The 11,922-nt window shown below is 43.2% G+C and overlaps 1 protein-coding gene across 4 annotated transcripts in view; it reads left to right on the top strand.

The window, feature by feature from the left end:
- Nucleotides 1-3,175: 3,175 nt before the first annotated feature.
- runx3 (RUNX family transcription factor 3) overlaps nt 3,176-11,922 on the top strand; it is a 47,713-nt gene continuing 38,966 nt past the window's right edge. For 2 of the 4 annotated variants that reach the window (XM_078277214.1, XM_078277213.1), the window contains exons 1-2: nt 3,177-3,500; nt 3,846-3,956. In XM_078277214.1, the coding sequence (XP_078133340.1) occupies nt 3,899-3,956 (58 nt within the window). In that variant the 5' untranslated portion in view covers nt 3,177-3,500; nt 3,846-3,898. Of the gene's footprint in view, nt 3,501-3,845; nt 3,957-11,922 lie in introns of all 4 variants that reach the window. The other 2 variants (XM_078277215.1, XM_078277211.1) reach the window with 2 other exon arrangements.

Below are 11,922 nucleotides of genomic sequence, written 5' to 3'. Positions count from 1 at the left end.
GCCGCACGCTAAAACCACTGCATCTGGGAGTGCCTCGCTTACAATGACAACAACATGGACACACACATGTAGACACAGAGATCAATGCTGAGTCGGTAACAGTGTTACTTTCTAAAAACTTCGGAATCTCTTTGGAATAACGGTTTCCACTGTATGGCTGCTGATGTGATCTGACAACAGTTTATTTAAAATGTGACAAGTTAGGAGTTTTTACATGTTTTATATTTTTGCTTCTTACACTGGCTTATGCCAACTTCCTCTTTAAGAGTGCCGACACTTCTAAAAATACTGAAAATTAGTTGAAGATATTCCAGAAGAAATTGTGTCTTGTATCAATAGGATTTGTATGTAAAACTTTCATGTAAAGCCAATAGGGTCTCTCTTTCAATCGGTTTATAAATCAAATCTGTGCAATGTTATAATTAACAAGAATAGACTATTGGTATGGTGTACTGAAAGTGGACAGGAACATCAGTCAGTGAAATGAGCAGTTTAATATAATTAGAATAAAATGGGCAGTACGAGGTGTGAGTGAGCAGGTAGGACATTGGACCTGGGTACACAGCTAAAAAAATGGGCTCCCATGGCCTATCCCAGAGACAGGCAGGACCATGGTGTTTGATGCAATGACGGCCACTTCATTATAAAAGCCTCCTCAAGTCCCACGCTGCATTCCACGTTTATAGGGAACATATGGGGAAGCCTGCAATTTTTAGACCACAAAATAAGCCCCTTTGCAGCTGGACGCACGACCGCACTGGGTCCTTTTTGCCTCGCGAGCCACACCCGAGAGGCGTAGGACCACTGACAGTGATTAAACCACCACAGTTTTCTCAGCAAAACAGGAGTTATATTAAGCTTAAATACAGGGGCTTGATAAACAAGGCCTGGGCAAGGGAAAAAGAATTGAGTGAAAGACGGCCACAATGATCTTCAGACTATTTTCCACAGTCATGGGCAGTGCAAAGCCATGAGATACATTTCAAAACATGAAGCAGATGTTTACCTAGACAAAGAAGAAAAAAACAGAGCGGAGAGATGGAGAAAAAAGGCCTTGACTCCAGTGCTTTCTTCAAATGTCAAGTTTGGACTACACTACAATGGAGCCAATTCCCGTTCTTTCACAATGGTGTGGGATGGGCCTGTATTTGTTTAGCTTTTCTCTATTCCTCATTGAAAATCCAGATGCAACAAAAATAAGGAAATTGTCAATAATCTGAAACAGTCTCTGAAAACAATGAGCAGAAAAATAAGCTACACACTTATAATTAAATCTCAACAAAACAACATGAATTATTACCAGCAACAGTCACACTTGCATAAATACATGCATATAAAATGATTATAAACTGAAACAACCACAAGCCCTTGTGCTGTGAAACCTGCACTCTTGAGCTTCCCATTTTCTAAACAAACACAGATGAGACCAGAACCCAGCTGAGACCCTCTATCTAACTATCTAATTCTTTTTTATGATGAAGAATATTAAATATGATTCAGAACAAAAGCAGCCATCATGTCCGTGGCTTTGCAGAGAGCAGTGTTAGACAGCAGTACCTCTTGTTCAGCAGAGAGTCACACAGCTGTAATCTGTCCCTGGGCTGGCAGGCCAAGGCCGAGGCCATGTTGGGAGGTAGCAGAGGTGTTAGAAGAGGAAGCCTCGCTGTGTGTGAGGTTAAGTCAGAGGCCTGTAGTGGCCGCTTGGACGGACTGATAAAAGCCCTGGGGCCGTGGCTGTGGCCTCAGCGTTCGGCCACACTTGCCGACACGCCGTGTCATTTAGCCCGCGCTGCCGCCTAACTCAACGGCAACTGCTCATTTACAGGGCAGTGCGGGCTACCAGGAAGAGCGGCAAGCTCTCTCTCACACACACACACACACACACACACACAGAACATGGTACTGTATATACACATACAAACACATGCTGTGGTCCATGCAGCAGTTTTGTCCAGCAATTAGCAAAGGACAACGTGGGCTGACATCCATACACAAAGCAGAATGAAGCAGTAACACACACACACACACACACACACACACACACACACACACACACACACACACACACACACAGGTTGCAATTGGGTCATATGAGTGACCAGACAGTGGTTTGGGTCTGTTGTCCCGTGGCCAGACATGGTCAGTGTGTCACTGAGAGACAGGAGAAAGGAGAGAGGAAGTGTGGATACCACAGGTTTGCAAATGTCAGTGATTTGTGCACTCACACACACACTCAAACACATATGCTTGTAATACTGTAGGACTGATTGTCAGATTAACAGCACCACACAGTTAGTCTTTCTCTCTGACTGCACATTTATCACTCTGCTTGTTAGTTAATTTCTGTATGAATCTGGAGCAATATCAATAATGTCCTGTTTTTTCTCACAACTGCAGAAGAAACTTTCAAATAAATAGCAGAAAAAGTACAGAAAAAGAAAAGCAGTAGTGGTATGAAATCTCACGCAGATACTGTATGAGCAAAGAAATAAAACCTAGAAAATGGATAAGTGTGAAAACCACAATCAGGTTAAATCGTTTTGCACTTTCACAGGAGTGAAGAGACTAGGCTAGGCCACAAATATAGTCGAGCAAACGGCAGTGCTGCTCCTAATGAGGCTGAGATTATGATACTATCGAGTGGTAAGGGAGGGTGGAGGTTTTGCAGGCCCAAAACCACCAGTTCTTACAAACACAGATGTGCTATGTGAGTCAGACAAACATAAAACTAGCACAGGACATACATATACAGTCAAGAACAACATGCTCAGTGTTGTTCAGCCGTTAGACTGACACGTTCCTGCCTCTCAGCAGCGGCTAAAGCCACAGCTATCTCTCATTTTCTCTTCATCTGATTCGCTCCTGTCTTCTTCTCTTTTTTGGGGGTGTGTTTGGCTAAATGCATTTTAATGCCTCTCCAGCTCTTCTATAGTGGTTTCGGTGCTCTCTGCAAACCTCAGTGAGCCACAGTGGCGCAGGCCGCTGCCTGGTTTGAACTCAAAAGAAAATAGAATGTTTCCAAAACTTGGACGCCCAATCAAAAGTGAGAGGGAAAACGGCAAATCAAAGAAGGAGAAGCATGGAAAGTAAAAACTGATGCAGAGAAACCAGAGAAAAAGCAAAGACGATAGGAGTAGAAGGGAGGGAGAGAAGGAGGGAGGGGAAGTAGGGTGAGAGAGTGGGAGGGAGAGGCCCGGTGACCACACGTGACATGTGACGTGGGCTCCACCACTCACGGAGGGGAGTGTGTGTGCCTCTGTGTGGAGGATGGCGAGGAGGATGCAGATAGACTGTGGCTTTTAGCCTTTTACTAGCATTGACGCTCCAGTCAGGCCACCACCATCGTGGAAGAGAAAGACAGACCACGCTATCAAGCTAGCTGGCTAACCTCAGACCCTCAGCCCGCTGTGTGACAGAGGACCACAAGCCCAGCCCTCCACGCCGGCCCGCTTCCACCACCCAGGCTCCATTAGGTGGGCCCCCTTTCATCTCCAGCCCTGGTGAGTCTACCTCGACACCTGGAGACACAAATGCTGCTGTTGCCTGTGTTTAAACTGCTTCTCTCTCTTTTTCAACTGCCTTCTCTCTCAGTTTCTTCTTTTCTTTTCTCCCTGTGACCCTCTTTTCTCCACTTCTCTCTCCAACGTCTCCTGGTGCTGCTGCTAACACATGCTGCTGCTCTCTCTGCAGGCTTGTGGCTTAGGATTCCTGCGGTAGTCACAAACCCTAGATTCTTGGTTGCAAATCGGCTCCGAGCTCCAGGAGTTTTGTCCTTTCCGCTCTCCTTCCTTCCCTCTCTTCTCTCTTACTCTCATACTTCGTTTCTGTGTTTTTTTTTCTCCAAGGTCAGTGGAGATCGACTGCAGAACGGGCTCCTCACTGTTCTGGCTTCCCTGTCATGGCATCAAACAGCATCTTTGACTCCTTCTCCAACTACAGCAGCAGTCTACTCAGAGGTGAGTGCTGATCCTCCCCTCTCTCCCCCTCCTCTCCTCTCCACTCCACTCACCCACCTCCCTCCCACCAGCATCCCACCCTCCGTCCAGTTGTTTTGAATGTGTAGCTTTGTCAGTTTGACAACTTGCTTCTTTTGACATAAAACACTGACCTCACTCAAATGTGAGGTGGGTGCTTCTTGTAGTGTGTGAATGCATTCATCTCTCTGTCCACACACACTCAGACGTGTGCTGAGGGAGGATCTGATTTGCACGGCAGCCCTCATCTAGTTGAATGATATGGCCCTTAAATGCCTTTGCCTCTGCGCTCCTGTGTTTTCTGTAGGCTTGATGGAGTAGCGCCATAATGGGATTCTCACCACAGACATTCATTATCAAGTGAGACTCGGCGCTCTCTCTGTGAGAATACGAGCTCAGAGGCTCCATGTGACTGGGCCCTTTACTGGAACACGGCAATACAATAAAAGAGCAAAGAAAAAAAACATATTAGGCTCTCTCACTCTGCTTTACTTCCAGGAGGTACTTTTGGTCTATGTGGTGAGGTGAGTGCACTATACTCGGCGACGATAAACGCCAGCCTAAATGAAGAAGCCATTTGTTGCCATGGTAATTCCAATCAGACAGCTTTTACTTGCAAATAGTGAGGTAGAAGGTTGAAACTTTTACCTGATTTTTAACGAGAATACTTGTCAAATGTATTCCTGTAAGCGATGATAAACACAAACATGAAGTAGTCAGTCTTGACATTGTTAATCTGATGGCGGCCAGGGGACTTAGTTGTTCCCACTGTTCGTCACACAACCACTGAGACAGACACCAAAAGGCAGCAGAAAAAAAATTAAATCTCCTTCCCAATTAAGGCCTTGTTGCAGTGTTAATTAGAGACAGCCACAGGAGAAGCACTACCAGCTCCTAATTGTTTGCAGAGTATATCTTAAAATCTCTGGAGCCTTACACACACACACACACACACACACACACACACACACACACACACACACACACACACACACACACACACACATCTGTGCCTCACATGAGAACAATCCTCCGATATCCGCAGCGATAGGGGATGATGTTCCAGTGTTCTCACAGCTTCTACAGACACCCAGGCATTTATAGTTTCCTCCTGACAAGGCTCAGGCCTTCCCCCCCCCCCCTTTTCTTTTCTATAACCGCTGGATCTGCATCCCTTTATCTCCTCACGGTTTACAGATCTGCATGTCACCGACTTCATGGTTTCATTCATGCAGTCTATCAGGCTTTTGAGCTGTTTAAACTTCTAACATAATGTGCCTGATTTTGAGCAGCGAGACGCGATGTGAGACAGTAGGTCAAGAGGGGAAAAAGAGACAAGCATTTAAAGCTGCAAGCATCCATTGGAAATCATTAGCGAATATGCAATATCCTTTTACAATTCGTTCTGTCAGGAGACTGAAACCGAACTGCGAGAGAACAAAGGCCAAGAGTCACTAAATACGCCAGTTCAATCTGAAAGCATTTCAAATCGGGACTACCTCATGTAAGCTAAATACCCCAGTGGTTAGTTTAACAACTTGCTTTACACAGGCAAAGCAATTTGGCAAGTTCTCTTTTTTAGACTAAAATCAAACTGAAATTAAGAGGAACGGTTGTTGAAAATTAAGGAGACTGTTAAATTTCTGGCTTCCCGAGCTATGACTTTAATACAGCGCATGAAGCTTATGGAAATATTGTATTCATCTATTCAAAAGTCAGAAATTACTGCTGTAAGCAACATCTCAGTCATTTGAAAAATGACAAAAAGGAAATACTGATTAAAGTTCATAAAAAAACAAAAACAACTCCTCATTCAAATACAAAGAATAACGTATTTATCTTTAGCCGTGGCATAATTTGTGATTTAAAAAAAGACACCAGCACTATCACACATTTCAGCAGCACAACACACACTATTAGTCTGTACTGTAAGGTGTTATATTGGTAACTCTCATACATCTCAGCCAATCTCACAGTGCAGACAGAGAACACATGTAACCATGTGATGTGCGACATCAGATGCACTTCGCGTGAGAAGCGAGACGATGCCTTACCTCAGAAACCTCAGTCCTCCGCTCAAGATCAGACACACACACACACACACACACACACACACACACACACACACACACACGTATAACATATGACACATACACACCAAGTCACAAAGAGAACAGAGAGAGCAGCTGTCGTTCTCATGGCGTCCAATTCAGTATTGAGCACAAGAAAAAAGGTAATAGTCTGACAGTTAGTCCGGTTTTAGAGAAAGAAAGAGAAACGAAGATGGAGAGCTTTTGCGTCAACGAGGCGTTAATCTGATGCAGATTCACAGTGCTGCTGAAGTTCACTGATAATAACCACAATGAGGCTATACACCTGCTAACCCTCACACAGCAGCACCACTATTTACGCAGAAAGCAGCATTTCTGAGACACTTCTACACTCTAGCACATTGCTAAAAAAAAGCAATAGGCTCAAAAAAGAAAGACTTTCCCCCTGTGAAGCACAATTGAATAAACTTTACTGAGTTTTCCGATCCTGACATATTGGCAGTGTTTGCATCATGTGGGGTACCTGGTTACAGCAGGTACCATTGGGCCTGTGTGGTGGGTCATATCCTAGGCTCAGTTTCTGTCACCGCATTTCCCTTCACTTGAAAGGGCCGCTGTTTTCCCTGCAGGCTGTTTTATACAGGGGTCCGTTTTTTTAGGAGTGTTACGCTCTTGGGAGCCAGCTCCCTTTGTGGCAGAGAAAAAAGGGCCCCTGTTTATTAGGGTGGGAATGGTTTTATATGTTTGGCTTATTGCGCTGCATGAATGGAACTGAGGGCTTGTGTGTGAGAAATGCGCCATGCCTCACCACAGTTGTAGCAAGGTTATTTTGGAGGATTCTGGGAGGTGGTCTGGTTTGTTCTACAAGTTTCTGGGAGGGAAAAGCCTGAGAGACACATGTACAGTCAGTGTGAGAAAAAGACTCTTTAAATGCATCAAAATGAATCATTCACACAGGACAAAAACCCGAGACAAACTTCAAGCTGACCACTGACAAATAAAAAGGCGCTATACGGTAGCTCAAAAAAGAAAAAAGACTATAAATTTGGCTGAACACATGGCTGGCCTCTGTTGAATTTATTAATAACAAAGTCATATGGTAAATACCCCCCCCCCTCCCTTAAATTAACATGCTTGATTGGAGTCCATTCAAAATCCTGCTGAGTGTGAGGCCCCAGAGTGACGCCAAAACATGAAGACTGGCTGAGCGGGCTGAAACCAGATATTAAGAGTTTCAATATTCTAAAGTGAAAGCAAATAATAGAAAACTTATGACAGCCACAGAGCGGCGAAATCCTGTCTCCAATTTAGCCGAGTATAATATCTATTTATAAAACTCTGAAGGCGCGCTGAATAGAGGGAACGCTCTGGACTTGATTAGGGCTGTAAACGTTTTTGGAGGTACTTATTTACTTTTTGGTCCGTCTCGCCGTTTTCACCGTCTGTCAACACGACTTTATGGGGAACACTTTCAGGGGTTGCCAGTAAGATGGCTTCGAGGTAGCGTATGCCGAGGGGTTTGCTGATTATGTGGTTGACTAATCCCAAACCTGCCTCCACCCTTGTACACTTTTTAGCTCAAACGCCATGCTCCAGCATTGCGATGGTCAAGGTTAAAGTTGCGCTAAGTGTAGTAGTAAATACAATTTTCTGGTGGTCGACAAGCAACCACAGGGGCCAGATTCTTTTCAGCCAATCTGATAATATGGATTTATGCTGTACAGGTTTCTCTAACTGGGGAAAAAGAAGTGTTCAGAAAGGTTGATCAACTTCTTTCAACAAACACTTCTGGGGTTGCTTCTGTAATTCTACTGGAAAGTAAACTGTAGGTGCGTCGACTCTGAAGCAGCATCCAACGAATGTGATCTGAGCCTGGTGTCGGGCCAAGCAGGCAGGAAGAATACTCGGCGTCTCTGCCCCCTTTCACACAGTTCACCCAGAGTTAGTCTGTGTTATACTCTGTGATCTGTGTGTGGCAGCTGTGAGAGCAGTGAAGTCAGGGGATGTATGCTGAACACATCCACTGTGACTATATGTACTATAGTCCTACATGATAGTTAAAGAGTGGCGATTGAAAGTTATTGGTTTGAAGGACGCAAATGTCCAAATATGACACAAGTGATGTAAAAAGAATTCATAATGTCTAGGCCAGCTTCTTTAACTGGGACCGTCTTGACATGAAAAAGAAATTGAAACAGGAACTACATGTTGGCAGGAAAACATGCAGACTTTGAAAATTAAATGAAAAAAATTCAATTATTTGAAAATAATTGGATAACGAGGTGGAAATGATCACAATATCAAATAATTTCACTTGATTTAAAAAATAAAAAAATAAAAAAGTAATGCCCATACCGGATGAGGCTCTTTATTTCTATGACTCATTTCGTCATGGTTTATTTGCTTAATTTACGAGCTGATAATATTTCATATAAACCCTTACGTTAAAATGATTAAACCCACATCACTGTTATTAGACTAGATCATGATCTCATTCGTCCTGCATGGTGGACGACTAAATTAAGGAAAAGCCTTTCTCGCAATTTTCTGTTTCTTAATTTTGTTTTAAGCCTACGCCCTTAACCACAGGCCAACCCCACAGCTTATTACATGGTAAGGCTGGGGTTGAAGAAAAACACACAATTATTATTGTAAGCTAATTTATGTATTATTAACCTAAATTTATGCAGCTGGTATATGGAATTTGCTTGCAATTTTCCGGCAAAGCTGGCAATAAGGTAAACAATTTAAAGTTAAACCTGAAATAAAACATTTGTGTCATCACAGGTTTACTTTGTTTTCAGTAACTCTGGCTACAATTAGAGAGCTGTGACCTGAGTTTGACTCAGATGAAGAAGACTTATTGTTTAGACCCCTCCCTGTATCGTTAAACAGATGTCAACAACATCCTTGCTCTTGCTGTAAGAAAGGAGGAAAAGCAAAAACTGCCTGTGACTAAGCACAACGTCGATTGCTGTGCACTTTTGTTTTTAACATTACAGTTGCATTCTAAGCCACAAATTACTTTAATGGGCGGGCATGGGTCTGGTCGGCAGCACATAAAATGACTCAAACTTATGGAGATCCCACATGTTCAGAAACATATCAGCAGACAGCTACTTTTTTTTTCTTCTACTTTTTTTTTACATAAGATGGAATACAGGAGGAAGAGGGGGGTTTTATTTTATCATGTGTAAAAGTTTAGCAAAGATCTAAGGCTCAGAGGAACTCATTCTATCACCATCAAAGGATTAAAAGGAATGTTTTTCACAGACAAAATATCCTTCCTCCAGACTGAATCTTCGCGTCATTATGAGCAACTTTAATCCTCAAAACATCCTTATAGCCCATCCCTCTTCCCATAAGCAATAAAAAAAAAAAAAACTTAATTACGGTGGAGGAAAAATGCAGATAATGATAGGATGCACGAGGCTGCTAGCTATGAAATGTTTTCTGATTCTCTATTTTCCCAGAATTTTTTTTCTCAACTTGTTTACATACAGTTAATTGGCATTGCTGCAATAAAACATGTTTTTGAGGCACTTCTTCCCTCCCCTCAAACATAACTTTAACCATAGGGAATTGATTTGTGTGAAGACACCATTTTAAAAATGGCATTTTAGTTTTCTCTTTGCCTATTAATTGGGGGGTACAAATAACTGACTAACTGTGCTGACTGCATCAGTAATGGGCCACCTAATTGTGCTTTTCGACTCAGCACTGCGGATGAGGGATGCAAATTTGAGCATTTAGCAATATCATTTATGTTTCGACTAAAAGATGAGTGCAGCAATAAGCCTCCTGCTCTCTTGCTGAGAGTAAGATGAGATGATTGATACCACTATCTGTATATGGCAGTTAAATATAAACCAGCAGCCACTTAGCTTAGCTTAGCATAAAGAGTGGGCAGAGAGGAAACAGCTAGCCTGGCTCTGTCCAAAGGTCACAAAATCTGCCCACCAACGTCTCTAAAGCTCACTAATTAACACATTATGTCTTGTTAGTTTAATTTGTACAAAAAACAAAATGCAAAAATGACAATTTGTGGTTTTACCAAGGGGTTGTGTACATGTGCTGGTAGCCTAGTAACCTCACGATGATTACAAACTGACAAAACCAAATCCATTATTCCCCCTCAAATTCCCATATTTCCATATTCTTGTATATAGTTTGCTTGTTCTGCAACCTTTTTACATCATAAAAATTCATGCAAAAATTACAAAATTATCTAGTACCCCTGTACTACAGCAGGTTCTGCCCTGAAGTAAACTTTAGCGAGCATGTACTTTCTCTACAGCTGCTCACTTCTGTATTGCCTCAGTAGGAAACACCATGCCAGGGATTCCCCCTCAGCTGTGGAGCAGAAGTGGCCCCTCATCTCTTCTCCGTAGTCTATCTGCTGTGAGGTCACTCCGTCTGCTGCACATACTCTTCTCACGGTCACAGACTCAGCCATCACGAGCACAAACGCACAGGGAACTTTATGGTATACGCACACAAACTGCAGCAAGCACATATAGACTACATGCACGCACACACAGACACACACACAAGTCCACCGCCTGAGTTTTTTCCCCATGCTGAGTCAGAGAGGAGCAGTGCATGTCAACATGATGACCGTGACGTTTTCCCCCTCTAAATGCTGTCTGACCTCACCGTAATAGCTGGTCAGGACTAACATATGGTTCCCCGATGCCTTAGTCCAGCAGAATTACCCACGTGGTGACTAAACAGGACTTAACTGAAAAATATCAGTGAGTGCTTTCTTGATGTTATAAAAGTGCCAATTTGTGTGTTGTCCTTGAAAAAATATTTAACGGACTACTGTGTACTGTGGTTATACACTCACACTGACAGGAGTGAGAGTTTCTTACCAGTGAGCCTTTTCTGTAAGATATAACCTTGTTCAATTTGTTGTCAAAAAATCTAAGTGCTACTTAGAAAGGGACTTTGAAACCTTTGCATGTCAAGGAACATTAATTGCACAAAGAAGCTTGATTCTTGCTTTTATATATGAATTGTTACAGACTAACAGTTTGCAGGTATAGCAGGAAGGTAACGGCATCTTTACACATTCTGTCATGTTAAAATTAGCAAAATTACACTGAAATTAAGTTCGGAGTCCTCTCAGGTTTTAGCATGACAGCTAGCTGTGCTAACACTGCCAACCTGGCAGAGAGACGTTTGTGTTAGAAGGGCCTGACGGACTTGAACACAACTTTTCCCCTTTAATCAGTGTGATGACATAAGAGGCAGACAGCGAGCCAGTCACTCAGTCAGTATAGAGTTTGATTAACCTAATCACCAGGCAGCCAGACTCCAGGCTACTGATTGGGTTTACAAACGCTCCTTGTCATCGTTGTGTCATTAGCTCGTCGTTAGCCGCGGCCGCCTTGACGTGGAGCAGCGACGTGCTGGGCCTAAACACAGCAATCAGGGGATTAGTGTGCAGTTACAGCAAAGCCTCAATGGACGCTTCAGGCTCTGAGTCAAAGAGGGGAAAGTCCTGCCTTACTATGCTAGCTCCACGTGGCCAGGGTGCTAACTGTACATGGGCAACGCCACTACTGATTAGCAGTGGAGATGATGAGAGGAAACATTCAGTCACTTCGGACACACGGGTGGTTTCCCGGACTCCAATTAAGCCAAGTCCTTGACTTAAGCAATGATTTGAATGGAGGGACTCCATTGAAAATATGTTTTAGCCTCCAATTAGGTTTGCTTAATCTAGAACTGGGAATCAAGCCCAAAGACATCACAGAAACAGAGTTGCATGCAGCACAGTGCTCTCTGCAGTCACTGCAGGAAGGCTCAGTGACGTTTGGAGAAGATTCAATCGCTTTTGATTCAATTTGAAATCAATTGGAATGATTGACAATACTGACTTACTGTGCAAA

This window comes from Sander vitreus, chromosome 20, assembly GCF_031162955.1.
Source record: "Sander vitreus isolate 19-12246 chromosome 20, sanVit1, whole genome shotgun sequence".
Lineage (NCBI taxonomy): Eukaryota > Metazoa > Chordata > Actinopteri > Perciformes > Percidae > Sander > Sander vitreus.
The sequence above is the reverse complement of the archived record's forward strand: the minus strand, read 5'-3'. Positions and strand labels throughout refer to the sequence as shown.